At 47.0% G+C, this 25,075-nt stretch overlaps 1 protein-coding gene across 1 annotated transcript in view; it reads left to right on the top strand.

Annotated features, from left to right (window-relative positions):
• The window catches only part of ercc8 (excision repair cross-complementation group 8), a gene marked incomplete at its 3' end in the record, with an annotated part of 63,373 nt that extends 46,445 nt beyond the window's left edge, over positions 1-16,928 (top strand). Inside the window, exons 10-12 of the mRNA XM_084331020.1 lie at positions 8,478-8,675; positions 13,189-13,284; positions 16,872-16,928. Of these exons, the coding sequence (XP_084187146.1) occupies positions 8,478-8,675; positions 13,189-13,284; positions 16,872-16,928 (351 nt within the window). The remainder of the gene's footprint in view (positions 1-8,477; positions 8,676-13,188; positions 13,285-16,871) is intronic.
• Positions 16,929-25,075: the final 8,147 nt, after the last annotated feature.

Here is a 25,075-nt window from a genome sequence, read left to right as displayed (position 1 = left end):
CCGGGTGCGCGCCAGTGGGAGCGGGGGGGGCGTGGTGTACAAGCTTGTACCAAAACACGGAAGAGGCTTGCTGTATCAACTTGCTGACACACACAATGTCATTACTGTAATGCTTTCATGCTTGCTTGAATTTTGGGCAGATAAAAACATACAGCAACAACTGGACAATACCCACAAAAACGATATTTATGGGCAATTTGGCGAGTTCAGACCTCAACCAAACAAGCATGTTGAGCCCCACGGCTCAGTGGATGAAAACTTCGAGATGAAGCCACGTTACAAGCACAAGACTTCCCTGGCTCGCATTAGGCCTGGACATTTTTTTGCCATTGCTATGTCTACTATACATTGGTTTCTTGTTCGAATGCATTTATTTCTATAGACCAGTGGTGCCCAACCAGTCGGCCGTGATCGACCGGTAGATCAATGACATGCAATATAATTGACGCAAGCAATGGGCTAATGTTAGCTGCTAACTAGTAATAAATAGGCTAAGCTAACTAGCGTTAGCGTTAACCCTGGAAAAACGCTCAAAGCGGACTCCACGACACCAGTTCCATTTGTGAGAAAAGGGGGTGGTGTAGGAGACGGGAAATCACGACCAAAGAGAGTGAAGTTTCTTTGACCACACATCAGTGTGCATCATTTAATAGCATAACCATGGATACCACAACAAACCAAGTGAAGCGTTAATATGGCCGCTGTAGATACCCCGGATGCCTCGTGTCCTTAAAGTGACAGTGTAGGTGGATTATGTCCCGTCCAGGTAAGTGCCCATGTAAGTGCCCACTACATATGTCCCCCCAGAATTCACCCTACTAACTCACAAAACGGGTCGGTAGACGGACCTCCCGACCATAACGGCTCCGAACAACTGGAGCCGGCATATGAGCTACCGTGGGACCCCCTGGGGCCTTGCAGTGGCGGGGAGGGCAAGGGGCAAGGTGCCTAATGGGCGGTGAGGGACTCATATTTTCAAAAAGCGACCTATGGTGACGAGGTTTAACACGGGGAGGTCGCCCCCGCCGCGGGGGCTGAGCGAGTGCCACGGGGTGATCCACATCCAAGTGAGCTGGCTTAAGCCTGTCCACCGAGACATGTTCCGGTTTACCGCCAATGTCCACCACGAAGGTCTTACTTCCCGTCTGTAGGACCCGAAACGGGCCATCGTAGGGGGGTTGAAAGGACCCGCGGTGGGCATCGTGCCGTATGAACACGTATTCCGTCGCCTGGAGGCCGGGTGGAACACGAGTCTGTGGCAAACCATGCTGCGAGGTGGGGACCGGCACAAATGCCCTAGCATTCTCCAAGTTTGAAACGCGCTGCTGGGTCGCAGACCAGGGGTCTGTGGTGTCAGGTAAAAACTCCCCGGGGACCCGCAGCGGTTGGCCATAGACCAGCTCAGCCGACGATGACTGGAGATCATCCTTGGGGGCAGTCCTGAGACCCAACATGACCCACGGGAGCCTGTCGACCCAACTACCATCGCTAAGGGTAGCTCGGAGAGAAGCCTTCATGGACCGGTGAAACCGCTCACACAAACCGTTAGCCTGCGGGTGATAAGCGGTAGTGTGGTGCAGTCTCACGCCTAAGTTTCTGGCAATCTCGGACCAAAGCTCAGAGGTGAACTGAGGTCCGCGGTCCGACGAAAGGTCAGACGGAGCACCAAACCGGGCCACCCACGTATATATAAACGCCCGAGCCACATCAGTGGACGTTGTGGATGACAGCGGAACGGCCTCTGGCCACCGAGTGGTTCTGTCCACCATCGTGAGGATGTATGTGAAACCATGCGATGGGGGTAATGGACCCACCAGGTCCACATTCACGTGGTCAAACCTCCTTTCGGGCACGGAGAACTGGGCCAAAGGAGCTTTAATGTGGCGGTGTACCTTAGCGCGCTGGCACATCACACAGGTCTTAACCCGCCCGCTCACATCCTTTTTCAGCCCGTGCCAAATGAACTTGGCTGCCACCTGCTTTTGAGACGCCCTGTTACCGGGGTGAGAGAGACCATGTATGATGTCAAAAACATGACGTCTCCAACTGCTGGGCACCACCGGTCGCGGCCGCCCCGTGGAAACGTCGCACAGGAGTGTGCTGTTAGCCTCATTAAATGCCACATCCTCCAGCCTGAGTGCTGTGATGGCCGTCCTGTAGGCCTGAACGTCCAGGTCGGAAACCTGGTCTGAGGCCATGCGTGCATAATCCAAACCAACATGGACGGCCCCGATCAAGGCCCGAGAGAGACAGTCTGCCACTAGATTGTCCCTGCCTGCGACATGCTGAATATCCGTGGTAAACTCCGAGATATATGACAGGTGCCTCTGCTGACGGGCAGACCATGGCTCACTTACTTTAGCCATAGCAAAAGTGAGTGGCTTGTGGTCTACAAATGCCGTGAACGAACGAGCCTCCAGCAGGGAACGGAAATGCCGCACGGCCAGATAGAGGGCGAGGAGCTCCCTATCAAAAGTGCTATATTTGCACTCATTAGGACGAAGCTGTCGGCTAAAAAACGCCAGTGGCTGCCAAGCCCCACTCACCCACTGCTCGTATACCGCTCCAACAGCATAGTCTGAAGCATCAGTGGTGATGGCAACAGGGGCGTTGGGAAGTGGGTGTGCCAGCCTGGTTGCATTGGCCAGGGCGGTTTTAGTATCGACAAACGCCTTGCGTCTCTCGTCCGTCCAGTCCACCACATGTTTGGCGATTTTACCCCTGAGAGCCTCGTAAAGAGGTCGCATTAGCTGAGCAGCCCGGGGGACAAACCGATGGTAAAAATTTACCATGCCAAGGAACTCTTGCAGAGCCTTGATGGTGGGTGGCAGTGGAAAATTTGCTATGGCGTCAACCTTAGATGGGAGGGGAACTGCCCCATCTTTGGTGACGTGGTGCCCGAGGAAATCGATCCTAGACAGCCCAAACTGACATTTAGCTGGGTTAATTATGAGCCCATGCTGACTGAGTCGGTGGAAAAGGGTCCTGAGATGGGACAAGTGCTCTGCCTTGGTGGTACTGGCGACTAAGATGTCATCTAGGTAGACAAACAAAAAAGGCAGGTCCCGTAACACAGAGTCCATCAAGCGCTGGAATGTCTGTGCTGCGTTTTTAAGCCCAAATGGCATGCGCAAGAACTCAAACAAACCAAAGGGAGTAATCACCGCCGTCTTAGGGATGTCCGCTGGGTGGACCGGCACCTGGTGGTAACCTCGAACTAAATCTATTTTTGAAAATATGAGCTTCCGGGCCAGGTGGGTGGAAAAATCCTGAATATGTGGAACCGGGTATCGGTCCGGTGTGGTTACCTCGTTAAGGCGGCGGTAATCGCCACACGGGCGCCACCCGCCGGCAGCCTTGGGGACAATGTGAAGGGGTGAGGCCCATGGGCTGTCAGAACGACGGATAATACCCAGGTTCTCCATGTTGGAAAACTCTGCCTTGGCCACGGCCAGCTTGGCAGGATCTAGGCGCCGAGCCCGGGAGTAGACTGGCGCACCTGCCGTAGCGATGTGATGCTCCACACCGTGCTTACTGGTGGAGGACGAGAAAGTGGGCTGGGTAAGGACAGGGAACTCGGCTAGCAGCTGGTGAAACTCATCTGTAACAGACAACATGTTAGACAAACCCACAGGAGGCGCTGCCCCGACAGTACATTCAAATGAACAAAAGGTGGTGGCGTCAATCAATCGATTGTTCCTGACATCCACCAACAATCCATAGGCACACAGAAAATCAGCACCCAGCAGGGGCACAGACACATCAGCAGTAATGAAGTTCCAGCTAAACCGCCGCTCACCAAAACACAACTCCACTAGCCTACTGCCATACGTGCGGATCGTAGTACCATTGGCAGCTTCCATAGGGAGTCCATGCCCGTCGGCCAGGGTGTCCACCCTTGACGCAGGCAGCACGCTTCTCTGTGCCCCTGTGTCGCACATGAAACGCCTGCCTGAGATGTTGTCCCGAATAAACAGTAGCCTGCCGGTCCCACCAACGCTCATGGCCACTGTTGAGCGCCGGCCCGGGCGTTTCCCGGCCCCTTGTAAGTACATGGGGGACGGCATTGGTTAGCCCTGGCTCCATACTTGGTGTGAAAGAAACACCAGCCAGTGTCTCTCCCTCGCTGGCGAGGGGCTGCCACCGCAGCAGCGACGGTATAATCCCCATGGTGAGAGGTAGAGGGTTGGTCATGATAGAACACGGCCGTACAGTGTTGCTGCTGGCTGGCCAAAAAGAACTTATCCGCCTCCGCGGCTAACATACGGCAGTCATTTATTGTTGTGTTTGCCAAGGCGGCCCTTACCTGAGCCGGTAACTGGCGCAAGAACAGCTGTCGGAAGAGAAAATGGTTGGGCTCATGCTCTCCCATCAACGCCAGCATCCTATCCATAAGCTCAGACGGTTTACTGTCGCCCAGACCTTGCAATGAAAACAGCCGGTTAGCTCGTTCCACCTCAGACAGTTCAAAACACTTCAACAAGTGTGCCTTCAGCGTGCCATATTTGTCATGCGCCGGAGGGTTTGTGAGTAGACTCACCACTCTGGCTGCCGTGTTAGTCCCCAACACAGCGACAACGTGATAGTACTTAGTGTCATCCTCCGTTATTTTCTTTATTGCAAACTGCGCCTCCGCCTGCACAAACCATGCAGTAGCTTGCGTTTCCCAGAACTCTGGCAATTTCAGCGCGACTGCTGCTTCCATAAACTTCAGCGCGACTGCCTCTTCCATTGTTCAATCGTCCTTGAAAGCGTCCAAGAACGTCAGGTTTACCAATGTAGGAGACGGGAAATCACGACCAAAGAGAGTGAAGTTTCTTTGACCACACATCAGTGTGCATCATTTAATAGCATAACCATGGATACCACAACAAACCAAGTGAAGCGTTAATATGGCCGCTGTAGATACCCCGGATGCCCCGTGTCCTTAAAGTGACAGTGTAGGTGGATTATGTCCCGTCCAGGTAAGTGCCCATGTAAGTGCCCACTACAGTGGGTTATATTGACAAGGCTTGACAACAGAGGTTCAAATATAACTTCATATTTATTGGTTATTTGTTTCTTTATATCAGCATCCAGTTTCCACCACCGTGTGTTAAACTCTTCCTGTGTTGACGTTAGAGCGTGACATCATCGCCTACGGCAGCTTACACGCTCAAAACGCAAACCGTAAACAAAACCCGGAGCGAACCAAGACTACAATGTGTACGCAAACTAGAGGGGGGAGAGGGAGGGGGGAAGTTCGCACCCAAGGACGGAGCGGAGCTGATTCGATCCCGAATGGCTAGTGAGAAAGCACCCGCAAACTCCACACAGAAAGGCCCGGGAGATCCCCCATCCTGGGTACCTGACAACCTGGTCCCCAAGCAGGAATCGAACCCTGGACCTTCTAGCTGTGAGGTGACAGTGTTAACCACTACACCACCGTGCTGTGAGGAGACAGTGTTAACCACTACACCACCGTGCTGTGAGGAGACAGTGTTAACCACTACACCACCGTGCTGTGAGGAGACAGTGTTAACCACTACACCACCGTGCTGTGAGGAGACCGTGTTAACCACTACACCACCGTGCTGTGAGGAGACTGTGTTAACCACTACACCACCGTGCTGTGAGGAGACAGTGTTAACCACTACACCACCGTGCTGTGAGGAGACAGTGTTAACCACTACACCACCGTGCTGTGAGGAGACAGTGTTAACCACTACACCACCGTGCTGTGAGACAGTGTTAACCACTACACCACCGTGCTGTGAGGAGACAGTGTTAACCACTACACCACCGTGCTGTGAGACAGTGTTAACCACTACACCACCGTGCTGTGAGGAGACAGTGTTAAACACTACACCACCGTGCTGTGAGACAGTGTTAACCACTACACCACCGTGCTGTGAGACAGTGTTAACCACTACACCACCGTGCTGTGAGGAGACCGTGTTAACCACTACACCACCGTGCTGTGAGGAGACTGTGTTAACCACTACACCACCGTGCTGTGAGGAGACAGTGTTAACCACTACACCACCGTGCTGTGAGGAGACAGTGTTAACCACTACACCACCGTGCTGTGAGGAGACAGTGTTAACCACTACACCACCGTGCTGTGAGACAGTGTTAACCACTACACCACCGTGCTGTGAGGAGACAGTGTTAACCACTACACCACCGTGCTGTGAGACAGTGTTAACCACTACACCACCGTGCTGTGAGGAGACAGTGTTAAACACTACACCACCGTGCTGTGAGACAGTGTTAACCACTACACCACCGTGCTGTGAGACAGTGTTAACCACTACACCACCGTGCTGTGAGGAGACAGTGTTAACCACTACACCACCGTGCTGTGAGGAGACAGTGTTAACCACTACACCACCGTGCTGTGAGGAGACAGTGTTAACCACTACACCACTGTGCTGTGAGGAGACAGTGTTAACCACTACACCACCGTGCTGTGAGACAGTGTTAACCACTACACCACCGTGCTGTGAGGAGACAGTGTTAACCACTACACCACCATGCTGTGAGGAGACAGTGTTAACCACTACACCACCGTGCCGCCTACATATACAGAAATAATCATAAAAGTATAAAGTCACACGGCATATAAAATCATAACGATAAGTCAGAGATCAAGGTTTTAAACTCTGCAACAGAGGAGAGAATCTCAAGCTTTAAGGACTGTTGGAGTTCATTCCATGAGCTAGAGGGGCATCATAGCAGAATGCAGATTTACCCTGTTCAGAGCAAACTCAGGGACCTTAAGGACCAGCCAGTCACCAGAACGGGTTCCATAGGTGCCACAATTTTATGGTTTTTAACAAAATGGCGGGAACTCTATATAACATAAACAAAGTAGGCTGGAGGCTCGACATTCCTCCGGCAGACTGTGAGCTGAGGATTCCTGAACGCTGAAGCAGTTAATGAGTTTACATTAGATTATATTAGATTACACAACAGGTGAGTTAATGAGTTTACATTAGATTATATTAGATTACACAACAGGTGAGTTAATGAGTTTACATTAGATTATATTAGATTATACAACAGGTGAGTTAATGAGTTTACATTAGATTATATTAGATTATACAACAGGTGAGTTAATGAGTTTACATTAGATTATATTAGATTATACAACAGGTGAGTTAATCAGTTTACATTAGATTATATTAGATTATACAACAGGTAGGTCTGATCACGCACTGTGATTGGTCGAGAGTGTTCTAAACAGTGAGTATATTCATGATACACTCACGGTTAAATCACCGTGAATATACCACTGCGCTGGCTTTAGAATATATTCCGCCTTTCTAAGCCATAAAGCTACTGTGTCTATGCTAGGGATGCGACTTTCTAGCAAAAGTGCTATTCGAAAATCGCTGGTCTTAAGATCGAATATTCGAATATTATTAATTTTAAAATTATTATTAATTTTTTCTTTTTAATAGAATGGATCATTAAAATCAAAGGGTATTGCACATAAATAGGCACTTCTATCAACCATTTTTTTTTATAAACAAACAGAAACAGTAGCATGTGCATCTTTTAGATCAATTAGAATGAAAATTAGGCTGCCTCTAAATATAAAAAGAAATGAAATAAGACTGGTTTGCAAAAAAATTATTAAAATATTTTATTTTTAATTTTTTGACATGAAAATCGAATGTAGGTATGGGATCGAATTTTCAAATATTCGATCCCATCCCTAGTCTATGCTGACATATAGTTCTAGTTTTGTTTTATTTGTCAGTATGAAAAACTGACCGAAAGCTAGGTTAGCTTATTTTCAGATGGAATAAATCTTTTTAATGAACACCACACTAGGCTCCAGCTAGCGGCTGGCCTAGCTACCTACTTAGTTACTTAGCTATGACGTATATGACACACTGCCACATGGCTGCAGGTTGTAGTTTGTACACTTGTGTGTTTAGTGGAAATACATTAAAACGACGGCCTTTTGTATTTTATTTTTTTATTATTTTTTAAACAAACACATAAACAAACATGACAACACACGATAAGATATACAAGCATTATTATCAGTGCACATCCAATGAAATCACCATTTAGTTAAATTACTTATACAGGATATACCCCTAATACCTGCTATCTAATACCCTACACACGTATGCTCTAGCTCGTACCCCCCCCTCCCGGACCCCCCATTGGATAATCCATCCATTATCTCTCGCTCCTAACCAGACAAACGACGGCCTTTTATATGTTTTATCAGAGCTGAACCAGGGGGCGGGGCCAAGTGGAATGGTCATCTCAGCGGCCTATCGAACGGCTGCCCTAGAGCTGTTTGAACATGTTGTCATTGACATCAATATTACCATGATAACGGAAATTAAAATCCCTTCGTTTATGGGAGGCCTTATTCCGACCCATTCACAGTCAGGTATAGTAAACATTAGAAGAACTAAAGTTTCTATACATGATCCGAATCATCACTCTCTCTGACCCCCCCTCCCCTACAGGTGAACTATGGCAAGGTGTCCAACAGCAGCCGCAAGGGGTTAAAGTTCACGGTGTCCCGCGGCTGCAGCCCGGAGTTGGTGTTCGTGCCGTGTGGCAGCTCTGTGGCGGTGCACGCCGTCTACACCGGAGAGCAGGTCTCCATGCTGCGGGGCCACTACAACCACGTGGACTGCTGCGCCTTCCACCCAGACTACCAGGTGAGACCTCCACCCAGACTACCAGGTGAGACCTCCACCCAGACTACCAGGTGAGACCTCCACCCAGACTACCAGGTGAGACCTCCACCCAGACTACCAGGTGAGACCTCCACCCAGACTACCAGGTGAGACCTCCACCCAGACTACCAGGTGAGACCTCCACCCAGACTACCAGGTGAGACCCAGACTACCAGGTGAGACCTCCACCCAGACTACCAGGTGAGACCCAGACTACCAGGTGAGACCTCCACCCAGACTACCAGGTGAGACCCAGACTACCAGGTGAGACCTCCACCCAGCCTACCAGGTGAGACCTCCACCCAGACTACCAGGTGAGACCCAGACTACCAGGTGAGACCTCCACCCAGACTACCAGGTGAGACCTCCACCCAGACTACCAGGTGAGACCCAGACTACCAGGTGAGACCTCCACCCAGACTACCAGGTGAGACCTCCACCCAGACTACCAGGTGAGACCTCCACCCAGACTACCAGGTGAGACCTCCACCCAGACTACCAGGTGAGACCTCCACCCAGACTACCAGGTGAGACCCAGACTACCAGGTGAGACCCAGACTACCAGGTGAGACCTCCACCCAGACTACCAGGTGAGACCCAGACTACCAGGTGAGACCCAGACTACCAGGTGAGACCCAGACTACCAGGTGAGACCTCCACCCAGACTACCAGGTGAGACCCAGACTACCAGGTGAGACCCAGACTACCAGGTGAGACCCAGACTACCAGGTGAGACCTCCACCCAGACTACCAGGTGAGACCTACAGACAGTAGAGGCTGGATATTTCCCTCTGCTTAGGTCCGTCTGTGTCTTCTCTGTCTGAACAGAACTGACGTCACAGAACTGACTTCACAGAATTGACGTCACAGAACTGACGTCACAGAACTATAGACACTAGGTGGAACTAGGGTTGAATATGTCTCAGGGGGGACTATAGACACTAGGTGGAACTAGGGTTGAATATGTCTCAGGGGGGACTATAGACACTAGGTGGAACTAGGCTTGAATATGTCTCATTCATGATCTGAATTTGTCAATACAAGCTTAATATTCAACTTTAAAGGTCAAAGTAAGCCTCTACAGATATTGACCATCATTGTGTAAAATGCAGCTCCTAGGAGTAATCGGTAATAAGTAACTAATTACACTTCCTGAGTAACTTGCCCGATACTGCCGGTACTGTATGTGTGTCCGTCAACAATCTGTCTTGTCTTTCCGTCTGTCTGTCAGTCAGGCAGGGGCCTCCACCTACAGTAGGGTTAGGGTCCGTCTGTCTGTCAGTCAGGCTTGCATGGGCCTCACCTACAGTAGTCATATTGTTATTGTATGCTCCCAGCTGTTCTGGCCGTGATGTCATGTCACCTGTGTCTCCCAGCAGGGAGCCGTCACCATGGTATTGTCGCCCTGGGCCATTTCTCCCGCAATGGATCACCTATTAAAGTCAACATCCTCAAACCACTATAGCTACTGTCAATGCAAATACCTGCAGGTGCAGCATAGCGTCCGCTCTGTCTTCTACTGTACACGGTATGCAGCTATCGGAGGGTGTGTAGAGAGAGTTTACATCAAGTCATCAAGTGATGCCCTTTATCAGTGTTAGATGCTGGTTTGGCATGTTTCAGTTTCAGTTACTGGCCGGACTCTTTACCTCGAGGCCATCCTGCCTTAACCCTTTCACTGCCGCACTACAGCCGGTTAACCCTTTCACTGCGACAATACACAGAAGGTTAATTGAGATTAAGCAAAACTATGAAGACTTAAAACGACCATGAGGCAGAACAGCTGAGCTCCGGCCGATGGATTGTGCTGAGGAAGGACTCTTTGCCAATCCATGGCATCATTGACGAGGGTTCCAAAAATCACAACTATTCCTCTTGGCGCTTGGAAAATGCGTTTCCCTTTTCATTTCACGCCAAACAGTCATGCTCAGTAATGAGTAGACTAAATACGTAGATGACAGACGGATTAGTCAGGCATCTTCCCCAGAGAACAATGTGCTCCCCTGTCCCCTGTGTGTGAAAGGTAACGTCACATCATTGTACTCATAAGATAAACACAGTCAACGTAAACGATAGGGAGGCACCGATACCGGTGTTTGATACCGCTCTGATACTCCCTGATACTCCCTGATACTCTCTGATACTCTCTGATACTCTCTGATACTCTCTGATACTCCCTGATACTCCCTGATACTCTCTGATACTCTCTGATACTCCCTGATACTCTCTGGAACTCCCTCTGATACTCTCTGATACCCTCTGATACCCTCTGATACTCTCTGATACTCTCTGATACTCCCTCTGATACTCTCTGATACTTGCTGATACTCTCTGATACTCCCTCTGATACTCTCTGATACTTGCTGATACTCTCTGATACTCTCTGATACTCTCTCTGATACTCTCTGATACTCTCTGATACTCCCTGATATTCCCTGATACTCTCTGATACTCCCTCTGATACTCCCTCCCTCCAGACATTCACCTCACTACGTCCCTGTACTCCTTCAAATCACTACTAAAATCTCACCTCTTCACCAAGTGTATTAACTTCCCTCCTTTACCCAACTGTTCCTCTGATGTCCTTCCTCTTAGTTTGTCTCTTTATATGATAGAGGTATATGTCCCTCTGATGTCCTTCCTCTTAGTTTGTCCTCTTTATTTAATAGAGGTATATGTCCCTCTGATGTCCTTCCTCTTAGTTTGTCTCCCTCTTTATATGATGGAGGTATATGTCCCTCTGATGTCCTTCCTCTTAGTTTGTCTCCCTCTTTATATGATGGAGGTATATGTCCCTCTGATGTCCTTCCTCTTAGTTTGTCCTCTTTATTTAATAGAGGTATATGTCCCTCTGATGTCCTTCCTCTTAGTTTGTCTCCCTCTTTATATGATAGAGGTATATGTCCCTCTGATGTCTTTCCTCTTAGTTTGTCTCCCTCTTTATATGATAGAGGTATATGTCCCTCTGATGTCCTTCCTCTTCGTTTGTCTCCCTCTTTATATGATAGAGGTATATGTCCCTCTGATCTCCTTCCTCTTAGTTTGTCTCCCTCTTTTATGATAGAGGTATATGTCCCTCTTGTTGACGAGGCTCACTGCAGAGGAAGCTGTTCTTGTTGACGAGGCTCACTGCAGAGGAAGCTGTTCTTGTTGACGAGGCTCACTGCAGAGGAAGCTGTTCTTGTTGACGAGGCTCACTGCAGAGGAAGCTGTTCTTGTTGACGAGGCTCACTGCAGAGGAAGCTGTTCTTGTTGACGAGGCTCACTGCAGAGGAAGCTGTTCTTGTTGATGAGGCTCACTGCAGAGGAATCTGTTCTTGTTGACGAGGCTCACTGCAGAGGAAGCTGTTCTTGTTGATGAGGCTCACTGCAGAGGAAGCTGTTCTTGTTGATGAGGCTCATTGCAGAGGAAGCTGTTCTTGGTGATGAGGCTCACTGCAGAGGAAGCTGTTCTTGTTGATGAGGCTCACTGCAGAGGAAGCTGTTCTTGTTGATGAGGCTCACTGCAGAGGAAGCTGTTCTTGGTGATGAGGCTCACTGCAGAGGAAGCTGTTCTTGTTGATGAGGCTCACTGCAGAGGAAGCTGTTCTTGTTGACGAGGCTCACTGCAGAGGAAGCTGTTCTTGTTGATGAGGCTCACTGCAGAGGAAGCTGTTCTTGTTGACGAGGCTCACTGCAGAGGAAGCTGTTCTTGTTGATGAGGCTCACTGCAGAGGAAGCTGTTCTTGTTGACGAGGCTCACTGCAGAGGAAGCTGTTCTTATTGACGAGGCTCACTGCAGAGGAAGCTGTTCTTGTTGACGAGGCTCACTGCAGAGGAAGCTGTTCTTATTGACGAGGCTCACTGCAGAGGAAGCTGTTCTTGTTGACGAGGCTCACTGCAGAGGAAGCTGTTCTTATTGACGAGGCTCACTGCAGAGGAATCTGTTCTTGTTGACGAGGCTCACTGCAGAGGAAGCTGTTCTTGTTGACGAGGCTCACTGCAGAGGAAGCTGTTCTTGTTGATGAGGCTCACTGCAGAGGAAGCTGTTCTTGTTGACGAGGCTCACTGCAGAGGAAGCTGTTCTTGTTGACGAGGCTCACTGCAGAGGAAGCTGTTCTTGTTGATGAGGCTCACTGCAGAGGAAGCTGTTCTTGTCGACGAGGCTCACTGCAGAGAGCCCTTCCCCCTTTCTTTCATGACATGTTTGCCCACAATCACCAAATTCATAATTACCCCACACGTAGCTCCTGTTTGCTTAGACCACCCCTTTCCCACACTTCCCAATCTCAGTTTTGTTTACTCTACCGAGGGTCAAAGTTGTGGAACTCTTTGCCTCCACATATTTTGGAGGTTCAAAAGAGCACTGAAATCTCATCTCCTAGATCACCAATATTTCGCATATGGACTCCCTTTACAAACTGTGGTCTGATGGCTTGTTGTATTTTGTTATTGTATTTTCCGTAGCTGTACAGTGGAGGTAGAGACTAACATGATGTCCCTGTTCTCTCTCTAGGAGCTGTACAGTGGAGGTAAAGACTGCAACATCTTATCGTGGGTGCCTGTTCGCCGCAGCCCAGACATAGAGGAGGAGCCACCGGATCCCAAGAAGGTATGAATGAATGAATGAATGAATGAATGAATGAATGAATGAATGAAAACTTTATTTAACAGATTGCAGAATGGGTACAAATACAATACAGTACGGCTCAATACACACAATTGTTAAGGGGATGCAGACCTGAGAAAGACGTTTGTCTTGTTTACATCAGGGTCCCCCATTTTCAATTCATATAGACATTTATGACATGACATTTATGACCTCTAATAGGAAACAAATTTTAACGGCGGTATTAATAATAACGTTGTAGGGTCACATCTTGATAGCTCAGACACCAAACCGTAGTTTCAATAACAACTCACCATGAATGTTTCGGAAGGAACACGCCAACATGTGACGTATATCGTGCCAGTTACCTTGTGTTTACAGTTTACTGTTACTCTCACTCATAGTATATTCACATTCAAATTCTTTATTGCCTATATTTATTGTAACGTATAATATAACCGTTAGGGCATACAGATGACAAATAATGTTGGCGTGTTCCTTTTAATACATGCATTTTAATAATTAGTACATTTATTGGTTGGCCATTGTACAACTTATCATGCAGCAAACGCACACGAGATGGGCGACACACAGTAACACACACACATGCTTTGGCTCGCCAACGGAATTGCTTCTCTGCGCTTGACCCATTCCGTCGTCCTTCCCCCCAAGGGCAGCCGGGAGCAGACAGGGGTTCTGGCGTGGGGCCGCGCCCGGGGACCAATTCAATAGCTCCTGTCCGTATTCGTAACGCGACAGCGTTAGTGATCTGTTCTGCGTGTTTTTCCATTGGGTTTATCTCTTTTTCTGGAGGGGAAACCCTTGCGAGCAGAGGGGGGAGAACATGCAAACTCCACACAGAAAGGCCCGGGAGATACCCCACCTGGGTACCTGGCAATGTGGAAACCTGGTCCCCAAGCGGGAGTCGAACCTATCTATCTGTTAACCACTGAAGCAACGCCGAATACGCTGAATGGCGAGGCTCCCAGTCCTGATCTAACATTACTCAGTGATGCGTGGTCTAGTTCTTAGACACAATGTTCTTTCAGCAGATATGGAACATTATATTCATATTTCCGTCTAGCGCTGGGGGTTTAATGGGCCTGTGTGTGAAAGCAGTCCTTTGTGTCTCTCAGAGATGACATGACAGACAGGTTGTGTCTCTCAGAGATGACATGACAGACAGGTTGTGCTTCATGTGAAGAGCTGACACATTTCTCTTGTAGGAAAGTCAACATACACACATGGTGCCTTCAGCCAGGTCACATGGTGCCTTCAGCCAGGTCACATGGTGCCTTCAGCCAGGTCACATGGTTCCTTCACTGCTAGGTGGCAGTATCGCCTACCCTTTGAAACATTTTTTCACACTGTGTGTTACATCGTATATGGTCCGGGCGGAGAATTTAGACCAAGCCAAGTAAATCGCTTCATCCGATCACTTCGAAACGCGTTCAGCACACTTGAGGCATATCTTGTGCCATTTCATCTCAGGGACCCGATGGACATCAATACTGGAAATCGCGATCAGACAATTGGAATATTCTTTTTGGAATAACCCCGATCAAAGGTAAGGACTATCTGACGTAGGGCTGAACGATTAATTGATTGTAAATCGAAATCGCGATTTGGAATGATGCAATTACCAAATCGCAAAAAAAAATCGCACATTTAAAAAAAAAAATATTAATTAATTTAACCAGGAAGTCCCATTGAGATACAAGATCGGTTTGGGAGAGGGAGGTAAGGGGTTTTAGATTGTGTGTTGTGAAGTTTAGACTTCAGAGAGGGAGAGTAAAGTACAGAAAAAAGGTACCGTTGGGCAGTGATGTACCTGAACACGTTCAATGAACGATCGTTCGTGAACGCGTTCGTATTTTGGGCGAGCGTGAACTGAACAGATGTTTTCCCCCCTAAATGAACGTAATTGAGAACGCATTCATTCTCAGCGCTGTATGACGGCGTTCAAAAGTGCGTTCATTCTCGGCACTATATTATAACGGCGTTCAAACGTGTGCCAGATTTCATATGCCTTTCAGCCAAAAACCCAGTTAAAACACACCATAAACGGCTTTAAAATAATGCTGAAAACCACACAATCTGGCAACCGCTCTGGGCGGAGCTTCGGGGAGTCTGGTAGTAGAGCAGCAGCACTCGCACTTTCAGAAGGCGCTGCACTGGCTCAGAGTCAGACTCTATGACGTCGGCATATGAGCATTTAAAAGAGTTTTAGTTAAAGTCAGTAAATGTTTTGCACTTTGAATATTGAACTTTGAGGTACAACCTTAGTTTCATACCTCAGCCTGGTTCCTACCTCGTGTTGTGTTAGTACAGAGTTATGTCGGCCCTGGCTTGCACATCGCAGTCACGTAAGGGGCTATGTCGGCACATGTTTATATGTTTGCACAATGACTACTTTCACTTTTGGTACTTTAAGTATATTTAGATTATTAATAAAGACCATTCAAGAAGCACGTATTTCCTCATGTTTTTGAAAATATACTGTAGAGATGAAAGCTGCAGCTGCTACTAGTGTGGACTGAATGGGCGGCAGCAAAGAGTTATGGAAATGCCAGTATTCTGTGGTTCTATTATGGGTTGTGGCAATACATTTGAAAAATAATAGCTTACAGCAACGTATTGAAAAAAGAACTATAAACTATAAATTAGTTAATATTTGAAACCATGAACTTTAGTTAAACATTTTGAATTTTGAACTATGAACTGAACTAGTTCATTTGAAAATTTGTGAACTGTGAACTGAACTACCGGTAGTTCATGTAGAAAGTAAACTTTCCCAACACTGCCGTTGGGTACCGGTATCGATTCCCAGGTAAAAAGGAAAATGTTCAGGCTCGGTGTCCCAGCCTCTGTGGGGCTGCTTAAAAATTATAATAATTATAATCGCAAATTTAATCGCAATCGCAATATCTGTCAGAATAATCGCAATTAGATTATTTCCCAAAATCGTGCAGCCCTCTGACGTCAATTCCACCTTGATCCTACAATGATTTCATATCGAGCCAGGCGATCAGCGTGTGTGGTGTTCAAAACGAATGCCGTTGCTGGCGATCAGAGCATCAAAAAACGCCCCACCCCCCCTTTGATGCATTCATGATGAAACATAATACCTATTATATTCATTTGATTTGGAAATAGTAGCGTGTCCAGGTGAGAAACTTTAGCAAAATTCACACACCGCCCTATAACTCAGCTTTTCAGGAATTAGCCCGGATCACTCTGAAACTATACAATATTCACCACGGGATAACATTTGAACGTATACATGAACAAATTTACTCTTTTTTACATGTTGGACGGGAGATAGTGACTGTCAAATGACCATAGTATTGTCTCCATAGCTATAATATAGAATATAGATATAGCTCTGCAAACATAGTGACGCACAGTGAAAATAGGCTATGGAAAGCTGGCGCATTGACTACAGGGATGAATGAGGGTAATGGCTGGTGCTGAAAGTGTTAATCAATCTGTTGTTGTTGTTGTATTTCACATTTTCTCCATTGACGGTGGAAACTTGTATTCTCGTATGTAAGAGGAAACACTGACTGTCACCTGTCTGTCTGTCACAGGGCCAGCCGACGGTGAACCCCGCCCTCGAGGATGCATGGAGCAGCGATGAAGACTAGTGTTGTTGTTCCTGCACGGGCGGAAGTGCAGGCGGAGGCGTCTTCGTCTCCCAGCGAGGGACCCGGGGAGCCCAGTGAAGACGTTTATACAGAGCCTTGAGGAACCCAGTGAAGACGTTTATACGGAGCCTTGAGGAACCCAGTGAAGACGTTTATACGGAGCCTTGAGGAACCCAGTGAAGACATTTATACGGAGCCTTGAGGAGCCCAGTGAAGACGTTTATACAGAGCCTTGAGGAGCCCAGTGAAGACGTTTATACGGAGCCTTGAGGAACCCAGTGAAGACGTTTATACGGAGCCTTGAGGAGCCCAGTGAAGACGTTTATACAGAGCCTTGGGAACCCAGTGAAGACGTTTATACGGAGCCTTGGGAACCCAGTGAAGACGTTTATATGGAGCCTTGAGGAGCCCAGTGAAGACGTTTATACAGAGCCTTGAGGAGCCCAGTGAAGACGTTTATACGGAGCCTTGAGGAGCCCAGTGAAGACGTTTATACAGAGCCTTGGGAACCCAGTGAAGACGTTTATACGGAGCCTTGGGAACCCAGTGAAGACGTTTATACGGAGCCTTGGAGAAATCCCACATGCTTCATCATCATGGCACTGCAGCGGGGGACGCCCCAGGAGGGCAGGTCCACCAGGCTCTATTCACCAGGCTCTATTCACCAGGCTCTATAGGCTCTATTCACCAGGCTCTATATGCTCTATTCACCAGGCCCTATAGGCTCTATTCACCAGGCCCTATAGGCTCTATTCACCAGGCCCTATAGGCTCTATTCACCAGGCTCTATTCACCAGGCCCTATAGGCTCTATTCACCAGGCCCTATAGGCTCTATTCACCAGGCTCTATATGCTCTATTCACCAGGCTCTATAGGCTCTATTCACCAGGCCCTATAGGCTCTATTCACCAGGCCCTATAGGCTCTATTCACCAGGCTCTATATGCTCTATTCACCAGGCTCTATATGCTCTATTCACCAGGCTCTATAGGCTCTATTCACCAGGCTCTATATGCTCTATTCACCAGGCTCTATAGGCTCTATTCACCAGGCTCTATATGCTCTATTCACCAGGCTCTATAGGCTCTATTCACCAGGCTCTATAGGCTCTATTCACCAGGCTCTATAGGCTCTATTCACCAGGCTCTATAGGCTCTATTCACCAGGCTCTATAGGCTCTATTCACCAGGCTCTATATGCTCTATTCACCAGGCTCTATAGGCTCTATTCACCAGGCTCTATTCACCAGGCCCTATAGGCTCTATTCACCAGGCCCTATAGGCTCTATTCACCAGGCTCTATATGCTCTATTCACCAGGCTCTATATGCTCTATTCACCAGGCTCTATAGGCTCTATTCACCTGGCTCTATTCACCAGGCCCTATAGGCTCTATTCACCAGGCCCTATAGGCTCTATTCACCAGGCCCTATAGGCTCTATTCACCAGGCTCTATTCACCAGGCCCTATAGGCTCTATTCACCAGGCTCTATTCACCAGGCCCTATAGGCTCTATTCACCAGGCCCTATAGGCTCTATTCACCAGGCCCTATTCACCAGGCCCTATAGTAGGGTGACCATAGCGTGGAATAAACTCGCCGAAACGGTAAAGTGTGCCACGGGCACGCCGTGATTCTGATCCGCGTGAAAATATTCACGGCCATAGAGGAGACCGTGGGACACCTTTTTGCAACCGAATATGTGTCTTGAATTTGCTCCCACGCGGCGCGCAAAATCGCGCAAGTCTTGTTTACATCAGGGTCCCCCATTTTCAATTCATCATAAATGTACAGTTCCCTCCCCCTTGTATATATTTACTGTATGTCACAAATGTAACAGTACTGCTTTGAGGTCTTTCTCTGGTCTGCATCCCCTTAACAATTGTGTGTATTGAGCTGTACTGTACCCATTCTGCAATCTGTTAATAAAGTTTTCAATCAATCAATCAATCAATCCCGCAGTGCAATACTCCAATTCAGCCATTGGGTGGGACGGTCATGTGACCCAAATCAGCCAATGGAAGCGAGGGTCCTTAAAGTGTGGGTCCTTAAAGTGTTGCGGTCCTGAGAGTGTTGGTGCTCTCGTCCTGCAGCTGGATACTATTGCCTCACAGCGCGGCCGTCAGCGCGCGGCCCAGAGAGCGCCGCTGGCTCTGCGGCTCTGCAGCTGCATGCTTCTCCGGGAGTCCGGTTGGATAATGCCATGTAAAAAGTCGCATGCCTGACATATTGGCATGTAACTCGAGAACCGAGGCACGGATTTTGGCGATTCAGATGGCATTCGAACGGCAACAAATAGCGCTTTAATTTGGTAATTTATATGTTCGGCGAAAAATGCAGCCCCGAGCCTTCAGATGCTCGCAAAGGGCCGTGAAACTGAAACTGAAACTGAAAAACAGTGAAACCCTGGACATTTAGATGAATTAATAAACCCCCCCCGGACGCCCCGGACAGGGCGTGAAAAGAGGACATGTCCGGGCAAAAGAGGACGTTTGGTCACCCTACCCTATAGGCTCTATTCACCAGGCTCTATTCACCAGGCCCTATTCACCAGGCCCTATAGCAGGGCTGTACGTAAACTTTTTTTGCACATAGCACTGGTGCTACAGAGGTTGATCGTTTTGTAGCACAGGCCAAAATCTTGTAGCACAAGTATAAAATGTGTTATATTTGTAACAGTCACAAATGTGCCTATTGTATTTGTGTTATTTAGTTGCAGTGCCATGTTTGGCTGTCATTTTATGCTGACAAGTTGACGTCACACAGCCAGACACGTTACGTGTAAGGAATTATGGGATTTGGTGTTGGGTGTATGGACTCTACTAGGGGTGGGAATCACCAGTTTCATCACGATACGATACGATATAGATTCTTTGGACAACAATACGATATTTGCTGATATATGCCACGATATGATACGATGCAGGTGCCTGCAATCGATATGAGACGATATCATAACATAAGCCCCATTTAACACAATCAGTAACATTTAGATCAACTCAAAAAAGGCAACGGAAATATCATTTGACATTTTTATTTTTGACCTCTTCCAGACTTTTAACTCTTTCAGTGCCACGCCTGGTTTTCCGTTTTACCGCTTGAATGCCACCATCGGCGCCAATGTTAATGTTAATATCGCCTAATCTATGTTTTAAATTATGGCTATGTGTCTAATCTGCCCATCGCATTATCAAAGACTATTTTCCAGTCAGTGCTGTGAAGGCAGATTGTTTTTTTATCGCGTCGTTTCCGTTTCAGAGCAGTTAGAAAAGCCCCAGTTTTGATATAAAAAACAGCTCATTCTGGAGCATTCTATGAAAATCGTCTTTTAGTGGAATATTCCACAACGTTGATATTCGTCTGCCTTTTTATGAATCGTTTTCAAATAAACGCTAGATGATCAATATTATACGTGCACGCAAGCACATTACGGCCGCGCACTGATAATCGCTCCGTTGATTTCCTCACAGACTTTTACAGTGAAACCGAAAGAAGACATTTCACAAAACAGCTTATAACTTCATCAAACTTACTCCGATTATCCTACCACTGATAACATAGAGTCCTTACCTGACATCAGATGGTATCCAACTGGTATATTCCAATTCCTGATCACCATTCGAAAAAATCGATACGTGTATGGATCCAACGCGACACTGTAGATCTCCATGATCCGCGGGGATCTGAGGCTCCAGAATGAACTCTGGTAACCCCGGCTGGATCAGTGAACTGGAAAATGTGGAGTACCGGATTTTTTTCCCCATTCATTTTCATTGAGTCCATTCCAAAATCACTTATGTCATCTGGGAGACGACAGGGGGCGCTTTTTTCCACAGTGATCACCGGCGCAGCTCGGCTATACTCGGGTAGGCTCGGGTGATGCAATAATTTTTCAGATCGCAAAAAAATAATAATAATAATAATTCCGAGAAATCTCGTGAGTGGCACGCAACCACCTATAAAAAAACCAGAGAAATCTCGTGAGTGGCACTGAAAGAGTTAAAGGAAAAACAATCTATTGTTTTTAATACACATAGACCTCCTGTTCACTGTAAAGTGCCACGTTTTGATATATTGAGCTTTAAACTTTAAGTTAAATGTTTTGGAACTCACAACACGCAACCGTTTTATGTTGCATGATCATGAATACATTTATTTTGTATTGTATTTTTTATGTTTAAATATCAACATTATCTGTCCACCCTCAGTACATTTACTATCAATATAATATACTCGTCTGACTTCATGTGATCTTTCCAAACGCACACACACACACACACACACACACACACACACAGAGAAGGGAGAATGTCTGCCCCCTCCTCCTCACTCTGCCCGTCTGCTGTTCTCTCTATATGGCTATGAACAGCTTGTTGTTAGCTCATGCTAACGTAACGTTCATTTCGGACTTTATGACGCGAGGATTGCAAAGCATGTTATATGCATTTGACCCGTTGCCGAATAAAACAGCAGGGATTTGTTTTGGGTCGCGACAACACTATCCACTAGCTCTGTTTCAATGTCCGCGTTCCAAACGCTACTGTCTGCTGCTGAGACGAGTCCTGCTCACCTGCTGTGTTGTGAGCTGAGCCGAGCGGATATGAGTCACTGCTCGCAACTCGCGGGGATATTGTTCGCTAGGGATTATGGGATTTGGTGTTTGATATATGGAGTCTTACGCAGAAGGGACATTGTATTTAATCGCACAAGACTACAAGTACCAAGCGTGGCGCTGTTCAATTTACCGCGTCACTTTTTTTTTCTTTTTTCGCCAGGCACGGGCCATCGCACCAGTGCTATTGAAGTCAATCCTTTCATCGCACAGACTGACGTCAGTGTCGCACTGTACAGCCCTGCCTATAGGCTCTATTCACCAGGCCCTATAGGCTCTATTCACCAGGCCCTATAGGCTCTATTCACCAGGTCCTATTCCAACACTGTCTCGCGTGATGATGTTGGACTAGTACAAGTTCACCAGGTCCTATTCATCAGAAACCATGATACATGTCCTCACAGCCGGTCAAATGAATGCTTAGTGAGATTAACTTAGAAGGGACATGACTACCTAGCTTAGCGCAAATTAATGGAAGCGGATACGGACCAGCTAGCCTAGCTGTTTGCCGAAAACACAGTGGTCCCTATCCGCTTTCAGTTATTTATGCTAAGCTAGGCTAGTTTGCAGACGTATAGCTTTCTACTGAACACACAGAGACTGAACATATGAAACTCATTCTAATGTTTGGTATGATCAGTGGTGCGTTGGTCAGGGGACGGGGTTGCACGCCGTTCAACCAGGTCTGTGAGCAGGAGCATGCGCACGCACATGCACGGATGTGCACACAATGCGCTGCACTCGACTGATGCGCCAACTCGCCAAGTACCCACCTGGCTACTTTGCATAACAATAGCTCAGGTTGTCAGGTGTGTTCAAATACATCCTCAGATACATTCACACAAAACTTGTGAATGAAATGTATTACATTCCATTCCTAGAGGCAATTAGGCATTGTCTTTAGTCTGTGCACACGCAAGGGAACATTTATGCGCATGCGCGGGAGCGCACGTGACACCATTAAAACACAGTGCAACCAGGTATGAAATCACCAACGCACCACTGGGTATGATGTATCGTTTGCAACCATTTCCTCACATATGAAAACACATCTGATGATACTGTGAGCTTCCTAGGGTCTGGGTTAGAGAAGAAAGTGAACCTGTCCTATAGACTTCAAAGGACATTTTGAATATTGAATAAATGTGAAATATTGTACCTAAAATACTTGGTATCATCAGATAATACTGACATGGACACTTTTCTATTCTTTATATAAATATGTACATTGTGTATGTTTGTAAGTGATATATGATGAGCAGACTCATTTTTGTCTGGTGTCTAAATAAGGCATTTGGGGATCTGTTATTACATTGTTTCTGTTGCTACAAATCTGAATATTTCAATATTTATTAAGCATTGTGGTCCCTCGGATAGCCTTCCCTGGGCAGTGTCAAGTAACTGTTTGCACTGATGTGATGTACTTAAGTACAATTCTGAGATACTTTACTTGAGTATTTTCATTTCATGGAACATTGTACTTTTTCTTCACTACATTTCAACGGAAATATTGTACTTTTTACTCAACTACATTTATCTGAGCCCACCAGTTACTAGTTACTGTGAAGAAAAAGATTTAGCATAGAAAACATGGCAAAGATTGTTGAAGCCCATCAACTTCAAGAGGACGTAATCAGAGCAGCATAACTGGACCACATACCACTTTAACATAACCTTTAATCAGAGCAGCATAACTGGACCATATACCACTTTAACATGACCTTTAATCAGAGCAGCATAACTGGACCACATACCACTTTAACAACCTTTAATCAAGGCGGCTGGGTGGCGTAGCAGAGATTGCGCTCGCCACCAATGCAAGAGACTCCGGTCTCGACTCCCCGAGTCAGCATTGCCTGCGGCTTGGACCAGTCGTCATACTATCTCAATTGGCAGAGGTAGCGGGTGGAAAGTCGATGGGTGGGGATTGGACGTTGTGGACAGCGACTCCTACAGGTCGGTTGGGTGACGCCTGCACAGCAGAGACAGGAAGTATCGGGGGCAGCGTGAGCCTCCCACGCGTTACTCCTCGCCACAGAGTCTGTGCTGTCTGGTGAAAAGATGCTGCCTCCTCATGTACCGGAGGGGACACGTGATGCAAGGCTATCCTCACTACAGCCGACCAGTGGGAGGCATAGTCTAGCAACGTTCAAGACAGGGAAGGGGAGAATTGGCGATACGAAATTGGGATGGGAGAAAAATAGAAAATAAGGAGAAAAAGTGGATTAAAAAAAACATAACCTTTAATCAGAGCAGCATAACTGGACCACATACCACTTTAACATAACCTTTAATCAGAGCAGCATAACTGGGCCACATACCACTTTAATCTTGTAATCGTATTGTGTTACTCCATTGCTCCAATGGATTACCTCATGATTACAATTTTACACACAATCTATCCTCATCCATCTCTTCCCTCATCCCTGACAACATGTGTTTGTAGGGTTGTCCTAGCTGGCTGAAACGCATCCTTCCCATTGTTTATACAGACAAACAGGTCCTGCTTGCTATTGTCCTCAACTTTCACTTCACACACGCATCATATCTACAGTGATCAAATCTGAATGATTTGTTATGTATCATTCCATTTATTGTACTTTTTTGTATAACTTTTTTAATTTTATTTTAATTTAGTTACTTTGTCAGTGATGGGAAATAATGTTGTTAAGCCTAAACAGATTATTCACAGAGGCAAATGTTGTTTAAATAAGTAAAAAACTATATCTAGGGTTCTCTCTTCTGATTGGATAAAGTGGGAATGGAATACCAGAATATTTATATTCTGTAGAGCAGAGGGACTGAGAGACCTGTGTTACTGACCAAGCACTCCATATCAGTGATGGCTGTCGGACTGTAGAGCTATTTAACACTTATTTGAACACTAATACACCACTTACTGCACCTCTAAGCCTCATCAGATTCTTCACGGAGGCTGACGACTGAGTCTTTTTGGTTGAGGGTGTAATGTAATGAAAGCCTGTGTGGCGGCCTGGAGAGATACGGAGGACAGCAGAGGATGAACCACTTGGATCTCAGTGTTTATACAGGCAGTAGACACAATAAGTGGGTGCTCTGTACTTCCTGTTTCCGCCGCACCGGCGTCACCCAATCGACCTATAGGAGTCGCTGTCCACAACGTCCAATCCCCACCCACCGGCTTTCCCACCCTCTAACACTGCCAATTGTGTTAGTATGACGGCCGGCCAAGCCCGTAGCAACGCAGAGAGCTGGGCTCGATACCAGCATATCCTGCGTTAGTGGCGAGCGCCTTGCCCACTGCGCCACTCAGCCGGCCACATTTATTTTACATTTTAGTTTCAGTCCTTTGTCAGAGATATGAGAGGAACCATGAAGTCTATTTTATTATTATAACTTTTTTTTAATGTATTTATATATATAAATGCAACTACTGGAGACAAACTATATGTACAGTATACACTAGGTAAGACTAGAAGAGGGGCCCTTGTTCTGTTGTTAACTGAATTCACCACAGACCAAAACCAAGGTGTCTTGAATGTTAAGCTTTGTACTTGTAT

This window comes from Notolepis coatsorum, assembly GCF_963971535.1.
Source record: "Notolepis coatsorum genome assembly, chromosome: 15".
Classification (NCBI taxonomy): Eukaryota; Metazoa; Chordata; class Actinopteri; order Aulopiformes; family Paralepididae; genus Notolepis; species Notolepis coatsorum.
Note: the sequence above shows the minus strand (reverse complement) of the source record. Positions and strands in the feature narration are given on the sequence as shown.